The sequence below is a fragment of the Myxocyprinus asiaticus genome, chromosome 1 (assembly GCF_019703515.2).
Source record: "Myxocyprinus asiaticus isolate MX2 ecotype Aquarium Trade chromosome 1, UBuf_Myxa_2, whole genome shotgun sequence".
NCBI lineage: Eukaryota > Metazoa > Chordata > Actinopteri > Cypriniformes > Catostomidae > Myxocyprinus > Myxocyprinus asiaticus.
The window spans coordinates 27,850,824-27,878,408 of record NC_059344.1 but is presented as its reverse complement, the minus strand read 5'-3'; the positions used below and the strand labels follow the sequence as shown (position 1 = coordinate 27,878,408).

The 27,585-nt window shown below is 40.4% G+C and overlaps 1 protein-coding gene across 4 annotated transcripts in view; it reads right to left on the bottom strand.

Annotated features, from left to right (window-relative positions):
- LOC127445257 (FERM domain-containing protein 5-like) overlaps positions 1 to 27,585 on the bottom strand; it is a 64,813-nt gene that overhangs the window by 17,749 nt on the left and 19,479 nt on the right. For 3 of the 4 annotated variants that reach the window (XM_051705186.1, XM_051705193.1, XM_051705211.1), the window contains exons 2-6: positions 6,310 to 6,414; positions 4,795 to 4,837; positions 4,533 to 4,611; positions 4,211 to 4,308; positions 3,941 to 4,064 (exon numbers count right to left, since the gene is read on the bottom strand). In XM_051705186.1, the coding sequence (XP_051561146.1) occupies positions 3,941 to 4,064; positions 4,211 to 4,308; positions 4,533 to 4,611; positions 4,795 to 4,837; positions 6,310 to 6,414 (449 nt within the window). The remainder of the gene's footprint in view (positions 1 to 3,940; positions 4,065 to 4,210; positions 4,309 to 4,532; positions 4,612 to 4,794; positions 4,838 to 6,309; positions 6,415 to 27,585) is intronic. The other variant, XM_051705202.1, reaches the window with a different exon arrangement.

The following is a 27,585-nucleotide window of genomic DNA, read 5'->3' as shown; positions in this document are numbered from 1 at the left end:
TTCTACAGCCCCTATTTCGTCATGCCAAAGGAATGTGGTGGGTTGCGGCCAATCTTGGACCTGCAAGTGCTGAACCGGGCCTTGCACAGACTCCCGTTCAAGATGCTGATGCAGAAGCGCATTCTGTCGTGCGTCAAGCATCAAGATTGGTTCGCAGCGGTAGACCTGAAGGACATGTACTTCCACATCTTGGTTTTACCTCGGCACAGAACCTTTTGCGGTTCACCTTCGAGGGCTGGGCATATCAGTACAAGGTCCTCCCCTTCGGTTTGTCCCTGTCGCCTCGCGTCTTTACGGAAGCCGCAGAGGCAGCCCTTGCCCCCGCTAAGGGAAGTGGGCATTTGCGTCCTCAGTTATCACGACGACGGGCTAATTCTAGCTCACTCTCGAGACCTGTTGTGTGTGCACAGGGACCTGGTGCTCAGGTACATCAGCCGGTTGGGGCTTCGGGTCAACTGGGAAAAGAGCAAGCTCTTCCCAGTTCAGAGCATCTCTTTTCTTGAGATGGAGTTAGATTTAGTCTCTATGATAGCACGCCTCCCTCTACAAGGCACCTGTATGCCTTGAAGTGGCGTTTGTCGCAAATTGGTGTTCTTCCTGAGGTGAAGACCCCCAGAGATGCGCAGTCGGGTTGGTGCTTTCCTTCCTGCAGGAGAGGTTGGAGGGGCGGCTGTCCCCCTCCACCTTGAAGGTGTATGTGGCCGCTATAGCGGCACACCACGATGCGGTGGATGGTAAGTCCCTCGGGAAGCATGACCTGATCATCAGGTTCCTTAGAGGCGTGAGGAGGCTGAATCCTCCTAGGCCATGCCTCATTCCCTCATGGGATCTCTCCGTGGTCCTGCTGGGCCTGCGGAGAGCCCAATTTGAGCCCCTAGATTAAGTTGAGCTAAAGGCTGTCTCGTTGAAGACAGCCCTCCTGACTGCGGAGGGTTGGGGACCTGCAGGCGTTCTCTGTCAGCAACAGAGAACTCCTGCCTGGAGTTTGGTCCGGATCACTCTCACGTGGTCTTGAGACTATGTGACCAAGGTTCCCATGACCCCTTTTAGGGATCAGGTGGTGAGCCTGCATGCATTGCCTTGGGAGGAGGCAGACCCAGCCTTGTCGTTGCTGTGTCCAGGACGTGCTTTGCACATATACTTGGACTGCACGCAGAGCTTTAGATGCTCTGAGCAGCTCTTTGTCTGCTTTGGTGGACAGCAGAAAGCGAACGCTGTCTCCAAACAGGGGCTTGCCCACTGGATCATGGATGCCATTGCTTTGGCATACCAGGCCCAGGGCATGCACTCCCCTTTAGGATTACGAGCACACTCCACGAGGAGTGTGGCATCCTCCTGGACACTAGACAACGGCACCTCTCTAGCAGACATCTGTAGAGCAGCGGGCTGGGCAACACCCAATACCTTCATGAGATTTTATAATCTCCGGGTTGAGCCAGTTTCATCCTGTGTGTTGTCAGGTACGAACAGGTAAGTATGCAGGGCAGCTGGCTGGGTGTACCGCTTGCATACAGCGCCTTTCCTCTCCCAGAGGGGAAGATGAGCGCTTTTAATCCCCAAACGAGTTCACGAGATGGTGAACCCTGGATGTCTTTCCTCCCTAGCTCTGTGGCAGGTGAATTCAGCGAAGGAATTCTTAGCCAGGCCCAGTATATGTGCCAGTATGCCCTGTACTGGGGTAGGTGCCCCACATGTGCAGGTTACCTGTGGTAACCCCTTGTGATGTTTTTACATGGTACGGTTTCCCTCTTGGTAAATCCGTGTCTCCCTTGGGCAGAGTTCCCTGTGCCTCCGGTCACCATGTTTGTAGAGCTCCTCCTGCTGGGTAGGACCTACCGTGGGACTTCTTCCACATGCGATACTGCCTGTCGGTAAGTCCATGTGACGTATTTTCCACACATTACCTCCCCTTCGGGCAGGTGACGCATATGGCCCCAGCTGATTGATGCGGATGCATATGGCCCTAGCTGATTGATTTTCCATTTTGTGGGAGAAAAAAGAAGAGAAGAGGCCACGGCTGGCGCTTTCCTCACTATGAGTTCGTCTTGTCCCCGGGGTGCGAGGGTCCGTATGACACTTGTGGGGTATTGGGGGAGGTTAAGTGGGGGCTGGGTGCACTTGCTATGAGGCACGCAGTGGTCTGCCCGCACCTGCACCACCAGTCCAAGTAACACAGTTCAGCTGGTTGTGACGTTTCGTATAGGGACCCCTAGTGTCACTAAATAGACACAACGTCAAGTGAGTGACAGATAGGGAAAGTCTTGGTTACCATCGTAACCTCCGTTCCCTGATGGAGGGAACTAGACGTTGTGTCCCTCTTGCCACAACACTGAGCTACCCACTGAAATGGCCGGGACCCTGTCTCGGCTCCTCAGCGCGAAACCTGAATGAGTGATTGTGAGCCAGCTCCTTTTATACCCGTATGTCCGGGGGCAGTGGCATGCAAATTCCACTCATCAATTCCCATTGGCCTTTTCTTAAAGATCAGAGGTGTTTGGAGCTCCCAAGAGCAACCCCTAGTGTCACTACATCAACACAACTTCTCGTTCCAATAAACCAAGACGTTCTGTGTGTAAACATACATGGAAGATGTGAAATGTGAAAACCAGTCTCTCTGCTTTGGCCTATTGAAGCACCCAACATCACCATGGATTGGATTACGTTTGCGTATTCAGAACATTTCAGTGTGGATTTTATATCAGCGCAGATTGCTTGTAAACCAATCACAATATGATTCAAGCTTTGCAAAGGAACTGTTGTTAAAGATGGAGAAGTTAAAACACTATTGGACCGCAAAACCCTAAGTAAACAATTTAATTCATGAATATTTCATATATCATGACTGTTTGATAGTTTATGGTGCTGTTTGAGTGAACAGTTTAATATTTTCAGATGAAATGTGTTGGATGTGGGTTATATGTTAATCCTGAAATGTAGTTTTATAAATGTTGTGGTCTTGTGGAGTTTGTTCATTTTCTTCAGACTGCATTTCAAACATGGCTGTATTGGAAGGGCTGCACGATGTTAGCCAATCATAAAAGTGGGCCTTTATATTGAAGTCTTAAAGGGCCAGAGAGCTTAAAACCGAGCGTTTCAGACAGAGGGCCAGAGACAATGTGAAAAATGATTATATATAGTACTGTACAAAAGTCTTAGGCTCATAAGATGTTTCACAAAAACATTTGTCTTTAGATGGTTATTTTTATCTTCTGCTTTAGTGTGTTGATAAAAAATATTGATTTTAGATTCCCAAACATTTCTTTTGCGAATAGAATAGAATAGAAGAACAGGGAGCCCTGCAGCAGATGGCATGGGCCCCCATAGAGTCCCCCACTGAACATCGAGTCAGTCTGGGATTACATGAAGAGACAGAAGCAGTTGAGACAGCCTAAACACATAGAAGATCTGTGGCGAATTATCCAAGATGCTCGAAACATCCTATCTGCCAAGAACCTTTAAAAACTGTGTCTAAGTGTGCCCAGGAGAAGGTTTTGATGACAAGGGTGGTCACACAAAATATTAATTTAGCTTTTTTGTATGTTTACTGCACTTTGTATGACGTTAATTGATCAATCAAAACTATTTATTGCATTACTTTTGAAAATATTTTCACTATACATTTTCACAAGTGCCTAAAACTTTTGCACTGTACTGTATTTCTAAATTATGACTGTTTTGGTGCAAAATAACTTTACTAATATTATACTGCAAGTGGACCTCAGGGAAGAAAGTAAAATTATAAAAAAAGAGTATGTCATGACACCTTTAATCAAGTCCAAAAAACTCTATAACTTTCATTGAATCAACCTGAATACATTAGGTAACACCAACAAAACTAATTTTAAGGTTTAGATCATGTAGAAATAGCTCCTTAAGGTAATAATAGCAGGTTACCACATTATGTAGTACTGTAGTGACTGGCTAATTAAATGCACATTACATCAGCTCCGTTTTGTGGATTTCAGCAATGCGGCGTTCCAGGCGCTCAGAATGCTTGGGAAAAAACTGAAACTTAGAACTGTAACCTTCTGGATGCTTTCCTGGGTCATAGTCTCCAATCTCAGCTAGAAAATGAGAGAGAATTAAACAAAACCAACATCAACTTGCACTTCAGAGTGTCTTGTCTTATTATGACATTATACAACAAAGCTTTCAAGATGCCAACATTCAACCCATAATGTAAACAATGTCTAATGTGATATGCTGTTACCCTGCAGAATATATGCCGCCAATGTGGCAGCATCCAAACTTTTACACAGAAGTCGGCCATGATACAAATCTCTTTTAATCTGTAGGAAGACCAAGTATCTGAAAACAATAAAGAGCACAATCTCAACTGCGTACAGTCTGATGTACGTGAATATAAAAGATAATTTTAAGATTGTAATTGGTGTAATGTAAAATACTATAGTTTTTTTAGGCCTATATATTGCTTAACTCTAGTTCAGTTAATGGTAGTCTATATGAATAATAATGCACTTAGGAATTAATAATGGTTACACATGGAACTGCTTAATGGTAGTGAGTAATACCTAGTGATCTCTTCTTTAAGAGCTGCAGGGTCCGGAGGATAGAACTTTACACGCAAACACATGGTGTATGGTGGCTGAGCTAGGACATAAAATTTAAAGGAATGTAACCAAGCAGACAATAAAATTTTTCACCACTTAAAAGGGATATTTAAATGCAAAGATTCTTTTCTATTCTATTCTTTACACAACATCCTATATTATACACTGCATATGAAGGATGTGGCTGGGATTTTTCACAGATGTGAAGTGAAGTATGACTTACATCTCATTTGTTTGGTAATTGGCTTGCTGAACTCCAGCCAATGCTGAAACAACAAAATCAAAAATAAATGATGACTAGATTGCATATTGTTATGACAAGTCTTGTCTACGGATGACTCTTCATAGCATTACACATCAATTAAATCACCCCTTGTTATTTATCAGAAGAAGCATGTGATTATGGTGCATAGACTGTAAAATGTTTTCTCAGATAATCTAAATGTGTGTTTCATATGATAACATCTAAATTAACTGGTTTTACACAAGTTAAAATATTATTTAATATTTATTATTTTTATTGAACATCAGGTAAAAATTTAAAGGAATAGTTCACCCAAAAATGAAAATTCTGTCATTATTTACTCACTCTCATATCATACCAAAACTATATCACTTTCTTCCTTCAGTGGAACACAAAAAGAGACATTTGGAATAATTTATTGGCTGCTCTTTTTTATTCAGTTATAATGAATGGGGACTGGAGCTTTCAAGTTTCAAAATAGATGCAACAGAATCACAAAAGTAGTCCATACTACTCTTGACCATATTATAAGACGGATGTCAAGATTTTCAGTGAATAATAACTTGTGAAATAGCAACTCATATGAACTACATTTCTTATGCTTTTATGGTGCTTATGCAACCTTTTTGAAGCTTGAAACTTCTAGTCCTCATCTCACTGTATTAGCATTAAAAAGAGTGTCCAGCACATTATTAGTACATTATTGGTACCACCTTACAATTAGGTTCCATTTGTTAACATTAGTTAACAATATTAGTTAACATGAACTAACAATAAACAATACTTATTAAGCATTTGCTAATATTAGTTAATGTTAATTTCAACATACAGTATACTAATACATTTTTTAAATCAAAAGTTGTGTTTGCTAACATTAGTTAATGCACTATGAACTAACAATGAACAATTGTATTTTTATTAACTAATATAAACATCAATTAATAAATGCTGTAAAAAATATATCGTTAATTGTTAGTTTATGATTCCTAATGCATTAACTAATGTTAATGAATGGAACCTTATTGTAAAGTGTTCCCAAAAATGTCTCTTTCTGTGTTCTATTGAAAAAAGAAAGTCATATGGGTTTGGAATTACATTAGGGTGAGTAAATGATGGCAGACGTTCTATTTTTGAGTGAATTACCGGTACCCTTTAAGGTAGCAATTGTGCAATTCCACTATTTACAGTGTTCCGCTTAACAAACTCATGCACAAACATAAAAACTGAGACATCTACCAAACATGCATGGGCCATGATTTGATCATGATTGATTGTTGATTGAGAGACCCTTTTTTCAGATTTAAAATGTGTAAGCATTGTTTGGCAGGAACAACATTTTGGTGAAAAGTTATTGGCAATAACACCCACAGTCTTTTTCTCTCTCACACAATCTCTTTTTCTCTTTCTCTCATCTCAAAAATATAAAAATACAAACTTTCCAAAATCTTCCTGTACTACTAACTACTCATACTATATTAGAACATAGCAACTCACCCGTTGCTTTTCTGGGTCCACAAATCTGATGCCAAAGTAGTCTTTCTCCAGCAGGTTTAGATGCTGACAGACCTGCCCAAACAGCCACTGACCCTTTGCATCCCTCTGGAACAGGGAGACAAATATATCTATAAGACAACTATGAAACACAGTACTGGATAATATTTGAAAGAGCATCAATTCTTATTCATCATCAAAGTTTTGTAACAGGGAATCCTGAAAAAATAGCCTCAAATAGCCTCCTTTTATATGTTTCTAATTGACCTTCGCTAAGGGTTAGGGTTGCTAGCTCTGACAAGCTCTGCAGAACTCCCCATTGGAATGAATTGGAGATTGGCATGAACAACGCGGTTTTTGGCAAAATATTCTCATAAATGGAATGGATAACATTTTTCCGCAGGCTGGTATGAAGAATGACATTGTAATGCTTATTTATCTGAAGTTTTTTGTAAAAGAAATAGTTAAAGGGGTCATAACATAAAGGAAACAATTTTCCTTGATCTTTTGACATATAAGAGGTGATTGAACTATAAAAACATACTGTAATTTTCTGAACTGACAACTTCCTTTTTCCTATATTGAAAAAGAGCAGTTATTTAAACCAGGCTCCAGAAATGGGCCGTTTGGAATTTGTGGAACTTGTGACATCACAAGGACTAGATGAACGGCTTTGACCATTATTATTTATCTCGTGCCACTTTTAAAAGACGCCATGTCAAGTTATAACTCTTAAAAAGGAGACCTCCATTCTGTTTAATTCAGCTGCGTTGATTCTTGCTGTTTTGAAGGCATCCTGGACAGTTTTGCCCCCGTCTGTTTTATTTTTAATTGTTAGTCTTTTGTAAACATGCACTAGATGGACATCTTTGATAGTTTTGATGCATTTCCAGCGATATGCGCCGCGTTTTAAGAGTGGTACAAGTGCAACTTTTAAAAACGTATCTCATTCTGCTGCTGTCACTGACTGGGAGAAACACATGCTGTTCTGTGTGTGTAAACAAACGTGGAAGATGTGAGATGTGAAGACCAGCGTCTCTGCTTTGGCCTGTTGAAGCACCCAACATCACCATGGATTGTATTACATTTGCCTATTCAGAACATTTCAGCGTGGATTGTATGATTTCACATCAGATCAGCGTGAATTGTTTGTGAACCAGTCAATACATGATTCAAGCTTTGCAAAAGAACTGTTATTGAATGAGTATTATTAAGATGGGGCAGTTAAAATCTCTTCTGGACCCGATGCAAACTGTAAGTAAACAATTTCATTCACTTATATTTCAAATGTCATGACTGTTTTATAGTTAATTTGCCACTGTGATTAACGTATTCGGATGCAGTGTATTGGGTGTACGTTATGTGTAAACCCTGAAATTGTATTTTCTAATGTTGTCGAGCTTGTTGTTCATTTTCTTTCGACTGAGTTTCAAATCTGGCTAAATTGGTGGGGCTGCACAATGTTAGCCAATCATAACAGTGGGCTATAATATTCTTATGTTGGTCGTAAGCCAATTATCTGTCAGAGGCCATGCATGCTTTGCTCTTATTGGTCACAACAGCCTGTCCATATATTATGCAAATAACTCTGACTGAGTTCAATTCGTGCCTGCTGCTGAGGAGACAGTACTCCTGTTGTGTAGTTAAGCAAGTTAATAAATCAAAATCTTTACGTAAAGTGTACCAGCATCTTTGTACGCCTCATACAAGAACACAAACACTTCATGTTGTCAGAAGTAAATGGATTACATAAGCAAGGATGGATGCCACCGGAGTTCCAACACCCATGATGAACTGGGACACGTGTTACCTGCCTGAAGCAAGGCGCAAGTTCAAACAGCACGCAGAGCTAATGTTCAGCGGACCCCTGAAGAAAAAGGGTGAGGATGAAAAATGTAGTTATCTTCTCCTGTGGGTTGGAGAGAAGGGCCGAGACATTTTCAATACATGGTCATTGGTTTCAGATGAAGCAAAGATTCTAAAATCATATTACGACCGATTTACAGCATATGTGGAGCCCAAAGCGAATGTGATATTTGCATGTTACAAATTCCATGAGAAAGTGCCAGGAGATAACGAGCCTTTCAAACAGTTTGTGACAGATTTACGTCTTTTTGTTAAAGACTGTAATTATGCAAACAGTGACGAGATGATCCGGGACTGCATTGTGTTGGGGATACATTCACAGAGAGTGAGGGAGAAACTTTTAAATATGGGCTCTGAGTTAATGCTAGAAAAAGTGACAGATGTTGCTAGATCGCATGAGCTGGCTCAGGCAAAGTTAAAGTCTATTTCAAGCAGTATGAGCACTTCACGTGAGCAGGCTGTGCACGAAAACTCCTGCCATACATTAAAGGCGCAGTTCCGAAGCAACGTAGCACTAAGTACACAAGAAAATATGGAGAAAATGTGCACTCTAGTGGTGCTACTCCTCTGTGCCCCAAAGGATGCAGCTACTGCGGAAACAAGTCTCACGCCAATCGATCTCACTGTCCTGCAAGAGGAAAGGTGTGCAAAGTATGTGGGAAATTAAACCATTTGGCAAAAGTGTGTCGTTCCAACCATGAGAAAATGGTTTATGCAATAATCAAAAAAAGCACAGACCGGGAGTGTGAAGAACTGTTTATTGACTCAGTGACGCAGGACAGGCAGAACTTAGACACAGAGCAGGCTTTGGTTAATATTAAAGTGGGCCCAAAACAAATCGAAATTCAGTTCAAGCTGGACACTGGATCCTCAGGTCATTCCTCTGTATGAGTACACCAAATTGAACACTCAGTGCACTCTGCAGCCGATATCTCGCCACCTGTTTGGCTATGGTGGTGAACGCCTGTCGGTAAAAAGCAAATGTGACCTGAAATGCAAGCACAAAGACATTGAGATGGTCAAGAAATTTTATATAGTTGACACAAAAGCACCCCCAGTCATAGGTCTAAAAGCTGCATAGACTTTGGCCTCATCAAACTTGTACTGTCAGTCACAGGAACACAGACAGAAGTGCAAGTCATGGAGGAGTTTGCAGATGTTTTCAAAGGTATTGGGCTGTTTACTGGTGAGTGTACCATACACTTAGACCCATATGCAACCCCAGCAACACCCACCTAGACGCATTCCTCTTGCACTACGCAGCAGTCTCAAAGAGGAGCTTGAAAGCAAGGAGAGGCAAGATGTCATCATCAAGGTCACAGAGCCAACCGAATGAGTTAACTCCATGGTCTATCTGAAAAACCACACACAAGTAAACTAAGGGTGTGTCTAGACCTGAGAGACCTTAACAAAGCCATCAAGCAACCTCACTGCCTGCTACCCACTCTAGAAGAAATAATGTCCAAGCTAGCTGGAGCCTGATTGTTCAGTGTTCTAGATGCAAGATTGGGCTATTGGGCTATTAAGCTCACTGAGGAATCTTCAAGATTGACCACCTTCAATACAGTCCTTGGACGCTATCATTTCCGACGCCTCCCCTTCATACTGATTTCAGCCCAAGATGAGTTCCAACGAAAAATGGATGAGACCTATGAGGGTCTGAATGGGGCCACAGTCATAGTCGATGACATTCTCATTTATGGAAAAACCAAAGCTGAACATGATAAAAACCTCACTGCTATGCTACAGTGTTCCAGAGAGAGAGGAGTCAAGCTCAGTCCAGAAAAGAGCATCATCTGTGCTGCAGAAGTGAGCTATTTTGGACATCTCAATGCTGACGGAATAAAGCCAGACCCTGCCAAAGTCACTGCTGTGAGAAGCATGGAGCCACATAAAGACAAGGGAGAACTTGAGACTTAGATGATTAATTACCTCTCCAAATTTGCACCCAGCCTCTCTGATGTAAATGCATCGCTGTACCATCTCCTGAAGGACTCAAGTGAATTTGTCTGGGACGTCCATCCTTGCTCACATGTGAACCAGGCCCAGTATTAGCCTATTTTGATCCTCACAAAAAGCTCAGGCTACAGGTAGATGCCTCAAAATATGGGCTCGGGGCAGTACTGTTGCAAGAAGGAAGACCCATTGGGTATGCATCAATGTCCCTCACAGAAAGTGAATCAGTTATGCACAAATTGAGAAAGAACTCTTTGCCATATTGTTCACTGCAAGCATTTCCATCAGTACATTTATGGCCGCCAAGTCATCGTTCAAAGTGACCATAAGCCTCTTGAGTCCATAAAGAGAAAACCCCTGGCAGCAGTTCCCCCAAGGCTACAGAGGATGATCCTGCAGCTCCAGAAATATAACTTCACCATTATACATCGGCCAGGGAAGGAAATCCTTGTTGCAGACACTAGGGATGCACCAATCCGATACCTGGATCGGTATCGGCTCCGATACTGAAGCTTTTAGTCGGATCGGGTATCAGTCCGAAGAGCCCGATCTAAATCCGATACTGTGTGTTAGTCATGTTCGTACTGTCAAGTGCCAAAAATGACATAAAAGAACCATAAAAACACCATTAAAGCAGTTCATATGACTCGTGCATTTGATTCAAAGCCACTTGAAGATGTGTGATAGCTCTGCGAATCACAAAAGGCTGTGTTTAATAAGTAAATATATAGTATGCACAGCGCCAGCACGTTGGTGAATGGTGCTGCTCTTTTAACACAAACTCACGCACAAGCTGGTGATACACTCGTGGCTATTTTTAGCCTTAACAGCGGTGCGCAATATTTGAGCGCTACTCAAGAATAGCATCTCGGATGTAGATGCTCAATAGTTTGATTCACTTATAATATGCATTTAGAACGGCACCGGAGGTGCATTTTACCAGAATTTGCATGAGAAGCGAATTAATCTACTGTGAACTTGCCTACAAACAGACACATACAGGACTTCCTGGAGAGTTCAGAATGTCAAAATAAAAGCGTGAGGGTTTAAAAAGTGTATGATTTAATATATTATTATTGACTTTTAATTAAAATTAAAAGTCAATAATAATATTAATAACAATTTATTATTATTATTATTATTATTATTGTTGTTATAATTAGTATTTGTTTACAATTTATAACAATATTTAAGTTGAATGGGTTCCAAAAAATAACTGTGTGAATAAAAAGTGGACTGATGTCATACAACTAAATTGAACAAAAAAGAGATCTGAATCCTTTAAAGTCCAGATGCAAGATGAAACATAAAAAAATAAAATAAAACACTGGTTTCTTTTCTACTGAAGACTTGAAGACTGGAATAATAAAGAGTTTCTTAATAAGCTATACATTTATATTGAAATAATGTGTAATTAGAGGTTTGTGTTTCTTTACATATTAAAGAGTACTCCCAAATAGTTCCATACAATAATGTAAATATAAACTAAACTGATTATGCAAAAAATACAACACTGGTATCGGCTTGGGATCAGTATCGGCCGATATTGTGATTTCCAATATCGGAATCGGATCGGAAGAGAAAAAGTGGCATCTGTGCATCCCTAGAACACATGCTGTCCATTAAGTCACTATCTGACCAGGATATGAGCCTCAGTGAAGGTATGGACATTCAAGTGTACACAGTGTACAGCAGCCTTCCTGTCAGTGACTCAAAGTTGGAAGAAATCAGAGCTCAAACCGAAAATGACTCGCAGTTCCAGGCATTAAAAGGGTCATACAAAGAGGCTGGCCTAAAGAAAAGAGAAACTGTCCTCTGAGTGTGTCAGAATTCTGGAACCACCGTGATGAGCTTTCACACCTGCATGGAATAAATTTTAAAGGTGAGAAAATTGTCATTCCCTCCAGCCTATGTCCAGACATGCTGTCACGCATACATGCCAGTCACCTGGGCATTGAGAAATGTAAACGGAGAGCTCACAATATCATGTTCTGGCCAGGGATGGGGAAAGAAATAGAGGAGATTGTTAGCAAGTGCTCTACCTGCCTACATACCGCCCCTCTAACACCAAAGAACCCACGATCAGCCACAAAGTCCCATATAGGCCTTGACAAATACTTGCTGCCGATCTGTTCACCTGGAGCAATGAAGACTATCTTGTGACAGTTGACTATTACAGCAAATATTTTGAGCTGGACAAGCTTCACAGTATGACATCTGCTGCTGTGATAAACAAACTAAAAGCTGCTTTCGCAAGGCATGGTATTCCAGAGACTGTTATTTCAGATAACGGCCCCTAGTACAGCTCAAAGGAGTTTGAGACATTTGCCAGCACATGGGAATTTAACCATACCACCACAAGTCCATACACCCACAGTAATGGGTTAGCCGAGAAATCTGTGCAAACTGCAAAGTTAATGCTGGAAAAGGCCAAGGCTCACAAAAGAGACCCATACCTCAGTCTCCTCGAGTATCACAACAGTCATGTTGATGACTTCAAGTCCCTGGCACAACTGCTGATGAGTCGCTGCCTGCGCTCAACTTCACCCAACACCAACCAGCAGCTCTTGCCAAAGGTTGTCTACTGCAAGGATGTCAAAGAAAAAGGCTGCAAAAACAACAATGTAAAAAGGGCTACTGTGACAGGTCTGCTAAGCCCTTGTCTCAGCTCAGGGAAGGACAGACAGTTAGAGGAAAGGAGCAAGGCTACTGGAAACCAGCTGTAATCATCAAAGCAGCCAAAAATGAGAGATCATATCATGTGCGTACTGCTGATGGACAGGAACATAGGAGAAACAGACGCCACCTCTTGGACACAAAGGAACCCCACAGCACCAGCACTGATGAAGCCTTGAAGCATGAAGATAATGCACAACATCAATCCACAATGCACCACACAATGACATTACACACACACATGACCACACTGAAGAACTGTCCCAATCTACCACTTACAGAACCAGGTACGGATGCCAGATAAAGCCCAGAGTTCTAGATCTGTGAATGTACAAGGGTGTAGGCAGATTGCTGCCCTTAAAAACATTTTTTATTCAACCAATGTCACAATGTTTAATGCAACTTAAAGGTTTTGCGTAAGTGGCGGTCCATGGATATTTAAATACATACAGCATGCTAGTATTTTCCAGTTTGACAGTTTATTAGGATACTAGTTTATACATACCTTAATTTTGTTTTTCACCAAATATGTGAAATAGTGTTTTGCCATTCAATTGTTTTTTTTTTTTTCTTTTTTTTTTTTAAAGGAAGGGGATGTAGTATTCTTATGTTGGTCATAGGCCAATTATCGGTCAGAGGCCATGCATGCTTTGTTCTTACTGGTCACAACAGCCTGTCCATTTATTATGCAAATAACTCTGGCTGAGTTCAGTTCGTGCCTGCTGCTGAAGAGACAGTACTCCAGTTGTGCAGTTAAGCGAGTTAATACACTTTACTTAAAGTGTACCGGCATCTTTGTACGCCTCATACAAGAACACAAACACTTCATGGGCATTTACAATGAAGTCTTAAGGGGCCAGAGAGCTTAAAACCGAGTGTTTCAGACAGAGGGCCAGAGACAGGGTGGAAAATTATTATACATATATGTTTTGGTGCAGATTTTACTAATATTATAAGTGGACCTCAGGGAAGAAAATAAAATGATATTGAAAAATGTCATGACCCCTTTAGATTACACAGTAATTTGATTAAAAACTGTGGAGACTGTGAATCAGAATCAAGGCAAACGATTATTTCATTCACTTGAAAAGAGAACTTCATTTAATAGCGATTACACATCTAATAAGTGAACAGAACGGTTTATAACGTAGCATTTTGATGCTGTAAACTGTTTATTTACTATCACTTTTACAATGACTTGTATCTACACATAAATGCATTAACTTTCAATTATTAGCTTTAATTTACCTTGGAGAAAACGTAGGTGTCCTTGTAGATGCTATATGTTCATTTGGGAATGAGGGCTGACACGGTTTAATCCATAACATGCTCTTCTCCAGATTTTTTTTTACAAATAATTGAAAGTAAGAAACACACTGTGGGTAACCTCTCTGGACAACGTATTGGATAATAGCAAATGCATGTCAGAGTAATAGGCAGGGCAACACTTGCTAAGACAGGATTGGTCAGAAGCTCTTTTAAGGTGGGGCTTAGTGAAGGGTCAATAGAGCCTGATATTTATTTAAACTCTGTCACTGAACTGGTAAATGCATAAGTAACTCTGAAATGAGTATTTGTATTTAGTAAACATTTTAGGTATACTGTAGCTTTACAATGTAGGCGAGACCGGGTATGGTTGTAACACTTTTTGCTTCAGCACCTCTAACTCACTGAATTTTTGAGCTAGAGTTCTCAAAATTTTATACAAAGTACTTACATTTGTTTACTAGAAATGTCACCAATTCAAACCATTGCAAGAACATCACAGACCTCATGAGTTGATGTCAAATACATGGTGTTCCTTTGTTACAACCTACCCCACTACCAGGATAAATTGTAACACATGCTGGGGTAAGTTGTAACAATTAGACAAAAGAAGCAAAAACAGAGGCCACACCATCCAATATGTTTCAAAAACAGGTTTAATGAAATAAAATAACATTTCAGAACAATGTCTCTCTCTCTCTGTGACAGACCATAACTCAAATCCACTTTTTGTTTGACACAGGAATGTGTGTGTATGTGTGTGTGCATAAATTAGTCTACTAGAACAAACTTTCTTAATGGTGTGTATGCTTAATGAACCCTCTACTACAATGTACCTGTGTAAAGAACATGTAGGTCTAATAAAAAAACAATGTCAATGTATGTGTGTGTCTATGTGTGTATATTCTTAATCCGAGTCACAGTGGTGACAAATGAATGTTGGTAACCCTGGAGTGCAAGCTTGGTGGGCCCAGAGACTGCACAGGGCACATTTTACCCACACTTCGTATGGCTTTGAGTTGCCAAATGGCTCTATACAGACAACACAAAAGTTTTCATCATCTGAGGTCTCAGAATCCTCAGCTTTGGCTTTCAACATTTTCTTGGTGGGCTTTTTCTCCTTTTTCTTTTGCTTGCCTTTATTCTTTCCTAAGATACTCTTTCTTACATTTTTGGTTCCTCTTCTCTGTTCTTCTTCCATCAATGCTTGCTTTACTGGTGTATCAGTAAGTATTTCAGACTTCTTCCTAGTCCTGCCAGTTGTTTTCCTTGCCCCTGCTTTTGGAAATGGCCATATATCTGAAGGACTGAACGCTTGATCTGGACAGGCTGGGGTTCCGCTTCATAAAGAAAGTGAACCAGTCAGGCCCTGCCATCTGCTTCTCATCCTATGTTTGTGGGTGTTTGATTTTATATATTTCTGCCAGTTGATATGCAAACTTTCTGACCTAAAATAAAGTGGAATAGAAAACCTGAGTACATAGACACAAAAAGGTTTTCAAACTGTCTGGCACCTACGCTAGTACTACGCTAACCTGTCATATGCTTACCTCACATGGAGTCATTCCATAATACAGGTCTGCTGCCTGAGTCAAATATTCAGCTAACACTTTCTCCTGCACCTCAGAGAAAATTTTGTTGCTGCTCCAGTAACCTACACTGAGAAGATCATTGGACCCCTGGACTCTCAACTTCTGCAGTGATTTGCAGTACCTGCTCAGTGTTATGTGACAGATCCCGTGTGCCTTCGCAACAGATCTGACTAACTTGCCCTTTTTTGTGACGTCATCAGATGCTTTTTTTAAAACATTGACAGGCACACCTCTCTCTGTCTTTCTTTTCCACTAGGCATTCTGTAAAATTATTAAAATCAAGAAAAGTTTCTTAGTTGAAAGTAAGGGGATGGTTGTAACACTTTGTAAAGGTATGTTACAACCCACCCCACCCCTGTCAACCATTGTTTAGCTAGCTGTATTAGCACAGTGGTTTAAAATTAGCAGGGGAAAATGTATCACAATTTGCCAGAGAAACTACACTTTAATTTAATATAAGTCATATGATTTTATCTGTAATAGTATTCATTGTAAACAAAATATAGTCTTGGTCAAAAAAATTTACTTTCTTACCTCAAAATCTGTTTTTTTCTCAATACAATTAGCATGTGCCTGTTTCCAGACTTAAGCACCACTGTGTGGGATCAGAGAGGAAGTGTAAAAACACTGAAATGATTATATGACTCCTATCTTATCCCTGATTGGTGGAACTGGTGGATGCAACCATACCCGGTCTCCCATACTTCTAAACTTTTAGAAACAAGAAAACAGTAAATTCAGCACTTGAACAGTAGCCAGACCTAGATGTTTACCAAGTAACCTATTAAACAACCTCTCTAAACACCATTGCTATATGATTTTATTTTGTCCCAGTGAAGCAGTTTTACATCAAGCACTGATGGTGACTATAACTTCATGACAGTCAGAGGACAATTAAGGTGAGAGGATGTTTGGTCTGACTTCCTGTTAAATTCAAACATTATGTCTGTTGCTCCAGAGAGCTTAATATTTCAAAATCTCTCTGGAGATATCTGAGCTCAATCAAATATTAACATTCACACAGCAGTTTGAAAGGTCTCTCTTAGAAAGCTTTAGAGCTGTGTGTTGGAGGAAAGTCAGATTTGTTTGTTTGTTTGTTTGTTTCTTAACGCAAATGCCAGTTTCGATGGCTATTTTCATGGCAAAAACCAGGGTTAAATAATAAAATTAAAACTAAATAAGATGTTTAAGATTATTTTTTTTCTAAAAACTCTCAAAGTAAATTTGGACTAATTTTGTTAAAAACCTTTTCAAGGGTGTCAAGGGAATAAAAGAGTTTTCTCACAGGAGTAGATATATTACAATGAAATAAAATATGTTTGATAGACAGTGGGCTCAGACATGATGCACATATGGGGGGATTTTCCCCTAATAGTAATTTTTTTTTTTTGAGTGGCCACTGGTTATTAAAAGAGAAGAAACTTCTGGTCCCAACAGTAGGATTTATTTCATGTAATTTGTTTGTTAAGCACTGATCCCATTCTGATTGCCACTTGTTTTTTATATACAAATTTATGATTGGTTTCAGATCTGTGGAAGGTATTGAGCACTTTTTGATTTCAGTAGATAATGCTTCTTTGGCAGCATTATCTGCTTGCTCATTTCCAGAGATTCCACAGTGGCCAATGCGTAAGTTACAACTGAGCCTAGTTGTGGCATAAATGGGCACTAAGTCACAATTTATGCACTACTAATATTTGAGCGTTGCACCATTAAACTTAGATAGGACGTAACACTACATATAAACTAAATATTTACGGAAGCCTCCGACCAGGAGTAATGGATGGAATAAAAAAGCAGACTCATTTAATGACATCAGTGAGCTCAGGTTTTGCATGACAGGCTTCAGTCCTTTCAACATATATGATGGTGTTGGCATTTACACTCGTTTACATTTACGAGAGAGAGAAAAAAAGACTTTTAAGCGGCTCTTCAGCATGAAACCGATCTAACTGTGCAGTTTTCAGGGTGCGTCACCCAGTGTCAAGTTTCAACACATTCAAAATATATATAGGATATTAACATGAATAAATGTCTATTTTTCCAGCCTGTTGTATAAGTATTTATTTTAGATACAGTTCCTATATATTGCTATTTACACAGGGCAAATATACTATTTATAAAATCTACGTTTATGATGTATCGTATTTTAATGGGGATATAATTTATTACAGCTGACGGTTACATGAACAAACAAGGTTTGAACATCAACCGTAACAAGATCAAATTGAAGTTCACGGCTTTTTAACAGTTCTGTGTATAAATATGAAGGCTGCTTATTGGATCAATACAAGTAAACATCATATTATGCGACAACGCATTACATTACGGAGAGCTTATGACCTTCTAGTTAAATCTTGCCTTAAGAACAGGTGGTGCAACCAATTTAAGCACTGACTTAGTTACAAACAAACTAGTAGTTACTAAGCCCTTAGTGTGAACTTTATGCCCCAACTTACGTAAGACCTTACGCACAGCTGGTGCAACCCTGCCCTGGTACCCAGCAGAAGATGATGTTAAAATTTTGAACTTCAAGGGATGACAATTTCATTAAAATCTTCACAATTGTTGGGTGATCAGTTTTAATAGGTTCTAGTGCTTCAAGACATGATTTTGAATCAGAAATACTAAAAAAGTCCCATTGTTGTGCTGTCTCAATGAACTTCAGTGCCAACAGTAGAGCATTGGCCTCTGCAGTGAAAATTGAGCTTTGGTCAGAAATATGTAGACACATGATTTTCAGATTTAGATCCATCTGTATAAAGTGGAATATGTAATGGGAACATTTGTCTAATATCCAAAGTTGTTGGTGATAATCATTTGGATGAGTTTTTAACTTTTTGTTTCTTGTTAAATCCAAAATAATTTTTGGTTTTCTGAGATCCAACGGAGAAATTTAGCAAAAGTGAGTTTGTTCCAAAATGTATAAATCTACTTTTAAATTCTCCAGATGTGGTTTAATGTGTAGACCAAGTGGGAGATGTAATTTTGTTATTTTGTTTTTCATACATTACTGAAAGTTGAGGTGAAAACACTGCTGGAAAGGCCGCATTTTCTTTATTTGTGTTAAGCTTGATTGCGTATTGTAAAGCCAGCTTCAGGTGTCTGTTTTCCAAAGAAAGCTCATTAGCCTCCACATATAGACTTTGGATCGGTGATGTTCTGAAAGCTCCCAAAGCCAGTCGCATACCTTGGTGGTGTATAGTATCCAAAAGTCAAATGTATGATTGTCAGGCTGAGCCATAGACTATACTTCCATAGTCCAGCTTTGAGCGAATCTGTGTTTTATATAGATTAAAGGAGGATTGAGCTGTCTGCACCCCATTTTGTCTTAGATAAAACCTTTAAAATGTTCATGGCTTTAAAAAATTTCTTTTGTAATAACTTAATATGAGGGATAAAGGATCATGAACGGTGATGCCAAGAAATTTGGTCTCTTTTACAACCTTAATGGGGACTCCATCCATATGCAACTCTGGATCATTGTGTAGAGAGCGAAGTTGGCGGAAATGCATACAAACAGTTTTTGCCTTTGAAAACTTAAAGCCATTTAGCATTGACCAAGATTGTATTTTATTTATCTTCAGTTGAAAATTCCGCTCAGTATTGCTCATGTGCTTGCTTCTATAGCATATGCAGATGTCATCTACATATAAGCTACAGTGAATATCTGTACCAGTTACTTTTCTAATGCTATTTATTTTAATAATTTTTACTAAAAAGAGTTACTGATAAAATACTTCCTTGAGGCACTCCAAGTTCTTGTCTATGTAGGTCAGACAAGGTGTTATCTACCTTGACTCTAATTTGTCTATTTGATAAAAATATTTCAATAAAAACTGGTAAACGTCCTCTGAAACCCAGGTGATACAAATCCTTTAAAATGCCATACTTCCATGTTGTGTCGTAGGCTTTCTCCAAATCAAAAAAGACTGCTACAAGTTCTTTCTTATTAAAAGCATCACATATATAGCTTTCCAGACTGACGAGGTGGTCTGTTGTGCTTCGACCCTTCCTGAATCCACACTGTGCATTACTTATATGGTGTTTGAACTCCAGTATTCAAACTAGACGATCATTGACCATCCTCTACATTGTTTTGCATAAGCATCTGGTCAAGGCTATAGGGCAATACTTGTTGGGATCATTATCGTCTTTCCCTGTCTTTGGAATGGGTATAATTTATGCTTCCTTCCAAGTGGGTGGAATATTTCCTGATATCCAGATGGAGTTAAACATTTTAAGAAGCATACTTAGAGTAGTGTGAGGTAGATTCTTTAAAAATTGTTAGTGGATTTTGTCTGGTCTAATGGCTGTGTCGTGGGATCTTTTTATAGCGCTTAGTAGCTCTTCCATGGAAAATGGCTGGTTATATGGTTCCATATTACTTGAGGAAAAGTTCATCTTTCTCTTCTCTTGTTGAGCTTAGATTATTTGGAAGGCAGGATGGCGGTTTTCAATCGATGAATTCTTTTCAAATGTTTTTGCTAAGATGTTTGCAATTTCTTGTTTTGAAGTTAAAAGTGAATCTTGATGTTTGATATGTTGTATTTGTGGATACAACTGTTCTTGCACTTCATTCTCCGTATCAGATTCCAGACTTTATTTGATGGAGTGCTTGCTGACAAGCTGGACACAAATCCTCTCCAGCTTTCCTTTTTTGCTTCATTTATTGTTATTCTTGTTTGTGCTCTACTTCTTTTGAGTTTAATACGATTTTCAGTAACTGGATGTCTGAAGAAGGGTCTTTCAGCTTTTATCCTCTCTTTAACAGCTTTTTTGCACTTATCATCAAACCATGGAAGCCTTTAACATTTTCCATTATAAGATGTTCTCAGAATAGTGTCATTTTCTATGGATTTAAGCGTTTCTGTAAAGTTCTTTGTAGCATCCGGATTTTCCTCTGGAACTCTCGCAAACCTCTCGTAACAGAGGATTTGAAACTGGTACCAATTTGCTTTTTTAATTTGCCATATTCGTACACTTGTTTCTTCTCCACTTCCTTTGATGGTTAAAATGAGTGGAAAGTGGTCACTTCCACAGAGGTCATGACAAACTTTCCATGAGAGGTCTAAAAATAACTCAGGCTGACAGATTGTTAGATCAATTGCTGAGTATGTTCCATGCCCTGGGTGTAAATAAGTATGTGATCCATCATTAAGAATACATGAGGCATGGTTATCTATAAAATCTTCAATCCTCTTTCCTTTAGTGTTGCAATGGTTACTACCCCATACAATGTTATGGCTGTTAAAATCTCCCATGAGTATAAAAGGAGAAGGGAGCTAAGCAACCAGATTATCCAGGTCAATGTGCATTATATTCAAGTCATGATGAATGTCAACAGAACAGACTGTAATGTTTTTCTGCAGGGTCAAATGCACTGCTGTTACCTGTAGATTGCTGTTAATACTGATATGACTATGAATCACACCAGTTCTGATTAAAATGGCTGTACCTCCAGAAGCCCGTCTATTGTTAGGTCCAAAAGTATTATAAGCTGTAAAATTTTTAAAAGAAAGGGTACTATCTGATGGTTGTTGTGTCTCCTGAAGACAAATTACTAGAGGATTGATAACTGCAGCTAAACGCTGTAACTAAATGCTAAGTATAATTAGCCCTGAGGCCACGACAGTTCCATTGGATGATAAAACTCTCCATTATCAGGAAAGCCAAATAGGGACGGTTGCCCTAATTTTGCCTTTAGGAGATAGACTTCTACTATGGTGTCCACTCTCTCTCATTTCAACATCTTTAATATGTTTTGTCTTTGAAGTTTCATCTTGGGTTACTTTTGATTGTGAGGAGCTAATCTTTTTTGTATTTCTTTTTGAAGTTTGATTTTCAGTTGTTGAACTGGATATAATTAGCAAGAGGCTCACTTTGAGTTCCTGTATTCTTGGTCCTTGGGAGAAGTTTATTATTGTTTATAGTTTGGGGTTTGTCTTTATGCATCCAGGTGAGATCTGTCAGGCAATCCACTGTTCTCATAGCTTTTTTGACAACAGAGGAAAACGTGTTATTTAATGTATAAAGGGAAAGCAGCCACCATGTTTTGTGCCTCGGGGTAACTGATCTTCTTAGTACATCTGAACCTCTGTATTTCCTTCTCCTTGACCCACAAGGGGCATTCTTTTGATGCAGCTGAATGACCTCCTGTACAATTACAGCACTTGCGTGGTTTTTGACGACTCTCCTTATTGTGGTCTTCCTCGCCGCAGTTGCAGCATATGTGTTTGTTTTTACAGCCATTAGATTCATGTACATATTTTTTACAGTTAAAACATCACAATGTGTTGGGTACAAATAAGTTCACTGGAATGCTTAGATATCCAATTAAACCTCTTTCTGGGGGTAGAGGTTTGTTAAAAGTAATGATGTATGTAACAGTCTTTATCATTCGGTCTTCTCTCTTGATTATTTTCCTTTTCACATTTATTACACCTTGAGTCTTGAGTTTGTGGATTATTTCTTCTTCGTCTACATCATCCAACTCTCTGGTGCAGATCATTCCTTTGCTTTAATTCAATGTTGGATGAAGAGATGCCTTTATCTGTACTCCAACTAATATGTTGGCATGTAGAAGTTTCTCAGCATTGGCCTTTTTACAGCATTCCACAAGAATTTGACCAGATCTTAATTTTTTTTTTTTTTTTTTTTTTTACTTCTTTCACTGTTCCTACTATTCCTGCATTACTCTTATGACAAAAGGGGAAAGCTTAGTGACTGACAAATCTGATGATACAGCTTCAATGACAATACATTTTGGCCAATCATCACTACTTGACATGGGAACACATCTATTTTTTGAGCTACAATCTGTATCCAGTTCAAAAATCGCTTTTTTGAGGTGTGTTTTGTATCCATGTTTAAAGTTTTCAGTTTCATCATCTCTACTCCTCATCTACCTTGGAGCCTAGCACAGCGCCGCGGATTTTCATCAGATTATGCATCAGGGATATAGGGATGATATACTCGAGCAAAAAGGGTAACAATTTGCTCAGTTCACTCAATTGACCCTTAGCCAATGCCTACTGGGGAGTCTGAAAAGATATCAGATGTTGAGTTATCACAGAGTTTTCCCAGGGCATGTCTTGACCAGCCGATTGATTGGATTGAGCCATTCCAACTTCCCATCTAGATGAAGTAGGAACCAACGTACTGTGTTGAAATAGAGGCAGCTGCAGCAAACCACATTCATCAAGGACCAGGGGCTGGTTGCACCAGCTGTGCGTAAGTTAAAACTTAGCCTTGCTGTGGCATAAATGGGCACTAAGTCACAATTTACGCACTACTAAATATTTGAGCGTTGCACCATTAAACTTAGGTAGGACGTAACCCTACATATAAACTAAATATTTACGGCAGCCTCTGACCAGGAGTAACAAATGGAATAAAAAAGCAGACTGATTTTTTATGACATCAATGAGCTCATGTTTTGCGTGACAGGCATCAGTCATTTCGACATACAGTATGAAGTTGAATTTACACTCTGTCGTGAATCCCGCGTTGTTCCTCATTCATCATTACAGAAGACTTCACCAAAAACCGATCCAGCAGCTTTTTCTCAACTAACCTCCGAGGTCTCAGCTCCTTCATCAAACCCAACGGCACACCTGGCCTCAGCTAGAACAATTCACCGCACCATGGATATAGCAGCATTCTTCGTTCAATTAAGCCAGGCAGACATATCAATAAGGGAGTACTGCCCACACTGGTTTTGATGATGCCACTTTGAAATCCATATCCCGGATCAGACTCACAGCACACCAGTGGAGGGAATTGCCAGACTCCGGAGACTACACGTGGGAGGTATATGTGAGGCTAGTACTCTAAACACTCGCTTCGGGGGAGCCTCCTCTCTGAATCCCGATCCCGGATTCTAAGTCTTCTACGTCTGAAGCCTTGTCACAGCCACGTCTGAGTCTGCTCCACACCATGTCACAGCCACATCTAAGTCTGTTCCATGCCAGGTCACAGTCAGATCTGAGTCTGCTCCACGCCATGTCACATCCATGTCTGAGTCTGCTCCATGCCATGTCACAGCAACACCTCAGCCTGTCCCATGCCGTATCACAGCCAAACCTCAACTTGCTCCACGCCTTGTCACATCCATTTCTGAGTCTGCTCCATGCCATGTCACAGCCATGCCTCAGCCAGTTCCATGCCATGTCACAGCCAAACCTCAGCCTGCTCCATGCCATGTCACAGCCAAACCTCAGCCTGCTCCATGTCATGTCACAGCAATGCTTCAGCCTGCTCCATACCATGTCACAGTCAAACCTCAGCCTGTACCATGCCATGTCACAGCCATGTCTGAGTCTGCTCCATGCCATGTCACATTCATGCCTGAGTCTGCTCCATGCCATGTCACAGCCATGCCTCAGCCTGCTCCATGCCATGCCACAGCCATGCCTCAGCCTGCTCCATGCCATGTCACAGCCACGCCTCAGCCTACTCCATACCATGTCACAGCCAAACCTCAGCCTGCTCCATGCCATGTCACAGCCATGTCTCAGTCTGCTCCATGCCATGTCACAGCTGCACCTCAGCCTGCTCCATGCCATGTCAGAGCCACACCGCAGCCTGCTCCATGCCATGTCACAGCAATGCCTCAGCCTGCTCCATACCATGTCACAGCCAAACCTCAGCCTGCTCCATGCCATGTCACAGCCACGTCTGAGTCTGCTCCACACCATGCCACAGTCCAGCCTTCTGCGACTCATTCCTCGAAGGCCTTCACGGCCCTTGTCTCCAAGTTGAATTATCCACCACTGATGTTGGTGTGTAGGGCCACGAAGACAATTTCCCACAAATTGTCAGTGCCCTTGCCTGCCGCGACCAACGAACTGACACCCACGCCTGCCACGGACAACGAGCCAACGCCGACGCCTGCCATGGCCAATGAGCCAATGCCCACACCTGCCATGGTCAATGAGCCAATGCCCACACCTGCCATGGCCAATGAGCAAATGCCTACGCCTGCCACGGTCAACGATCTGCCAGCCTCGTCCATCCCAGAGCCAGCATTGCCAGCCTCGTCTGCCCCAGAGCCAGCATTGCCAGCCACGTCCACCCCAGAGCCAGCGTTGCCAGCCTCGTCCACCCCAGAGCCTGCGTTGCCTACTTTGGCCATACGTGAGAACTTACGCACAGCTTGTGCAACCCTACCCTTGATCTCTTCCTCACGGCAAACGAGTTGTCCATTCTGTCGCTTCTGCAACAATATTGAGATACTAAAAACCTATTTTTCTCTGGGTCCTTATGGAGAGATGAAAATATAGTGTTTACATCTTAGAATAGGAATGTAAAAAAGAAAGTATTAATAGCTGTAACCCTAGCAAGGGTGGCTAAAGAGTTGATCTCTCTTGCCCAAGGAGAAGACCCTAGCACTACGGAGGGAAGGAGCGTGCCACTGTTCCTTTCACAAGCTACCACCATAAAGATGGGTCCTGTGCCGTACCCAAGAAAGTTGGATTTAAAGAAAATATATAACTATATATAGGGGTGTAACGTTACACAGAAGTCACGGTTCGGTACGTACCTTGGTTTTGGGGTCACGGTTCGATATGATTTCGGTACAACAGGAAAAAGCAACAAATCCCAAATGCTAGGTTTCTTTTCATTTATTTTGAACAGACAGTAGTGCAAATTACAGTTTGTTCCACCTAGCGGCATTTATTCCCCCCTGAGGTAGTTGGTACAGTACAGCCTTCTTTAGTGTATTAAGCACTAAGCAGTAAACAGAATGCACTCTTGCATAGGTCATATTTTTTTGTAGGGGTGATAAAAAACAAAAGGTATTTGGTCACAATCAGCTACAAAACTGAAAAGCATCTCTTATGTTATAAAAGTACAAAATAAATAGAATAATGAAAAATAAAACTTGTGCATTAGGAGAATGAGTGTTACAATTTGTTCCACTTAAACTATATGTTGTTTGTGTATATGCCAATTGCCTGAGTAATGACTTTGGCCCTGTCTGCTCTCACATCTAGAGGCTGTTTAAAAGCTGCAGGGATAGGTTTTTGCACTCCTGTCATCTTCCGGTGATTGGCACATCTAGGTGATGTCGTCTGTTACGTGTTAGAATGTTAGATGTATTTTCACTCACATACCGTACAGCTGCCTTACAACGCTGACACACCGCCCTCGTCCACTGCTGCCGTAGTTCACTGGGAACCCGAAACTTTCCCACACTGCTGATTTAAAACAAGTAGGCGGGTCTTCGAGCTCTTGCGTGTCATCTGAACTCACCATTCTTGTTTTTGGGTTGGTGCATAAATGGTGTCTTCTTCTTCTGCTCTTTTTCATGTTGTGGCATTTAGCAAAAAGCGTTGCATTACTGCACGCGCCCCCTTCTGGATTGGAGTGTGGATCGCCTGTGACTAACTCTTTTTCTACTGACTGCATGCACCGAACCGTGATGGTTCGGGACGAATACATGTACCGTTACACCCTTAACTATATATTATCTGCAAAAAGCAGTTCAGAATGGTTAAAAAATGATAACACAGGATCATAACAGCAGCTTCAAGGACTCAAAACAGGTATCTACACAGACAGAAGTGTACTAGCAGGCTTGCTTATCAAGACATCATAAGCAGTAATCTAGAGGGTTATCCCTTTTCAGCATACGTTCAGCAAGTTCAACACATGCAGGTGAAGTATTGCAGATGGGTAGTGTGAAACCTGAAGATATCACACAGACTCAGTGCAAATTCAGAAAGGTTTCCTGTGACTGCTTTTCAAGTAAGAAGTTGTGGTCATGATTTGGGAAGTGAGTTCATGTCAGAAACTACACACACAATGTCTGATACACTGGAGATTAAATATTCAAATCTTGTGGTGCACCGATCAGGAAATTTGAGGCCGATATACGATCACCGATTTTTTTACACTAAGATCGGCCGATACCGATTATTTAAAAAAGTGCCCTTAGCCACACTTTTGCAAGTTATATTCAGCAGTTATGTTTATGCCCCACACAGTAAAATTACATTAATTGTGAATTGCTTAAAAAATTTTTTTTATTGAAAACAGTTATTAATAGTTCTGTTGCCAATATCAAAAGGTCATTGTGACATACTGGCAACTATAAAAACCATGAGGGCATTACACACAGCAGAGATATGTTAAAAAATAAGAAAGTTGTCTATTACTAGCTCCAAAACTGCTCCTGTGAGGAATCATTAGTATTTATGATTTGTTTACCACCTTTGGATTTGTGTTGCACTACAAATCACTAATTATTAAGCAAATGCATGAAGACACAATGCTGTTATTTAAAGGAATAGTTCACCCAAAAATGGAAATTTGCTGATAATTTACTCACCCTCAGGCCATCCAAGATGTATCTGAGTTTCTTTCTTCATCAAAACAGAATTTAAGACTTTTAGGATTTCATTTCAGGCCTCCTCCTCTAAACAATGCAAGTGAATGTACTCCATTTTTTGACGGTCCAAAATGCATATTTAGGGTGCATCAAAATAATCCACACGACTCCAGTCGACAAATAAAGTTCTTCTGAACGCAAACGATTGATTATTTTTAGAAACAATACAATACTTTTATACTTTTTAACTACAAATATTCACTTCCATACATCTCTGTGACGTGCGCTCATGAGAGGGATGACGTAAGCTCGTTGGTAAGGTCACGCGTCACGTGGAGGAGGTGTCAGGAAGCGCGTCATTGTTTACATTGTTTTTTTATTATTATTATTTGGAAATGTTTTTTTATTTTATTTTATATTGTTTTGAAATTGTTTTGGACTGTTTTGGTTTGTGAACGGCACAAGTTTCTCTTGTAAACAATGACGCACTTCCTGACTCCTCCTCCACGTGACACGAGACCTTACTAACGAGCTCAAGTCATCCCTCTTTTCAAATTTTCATTTTTGGGTGAACTATTCCTTTAAGGT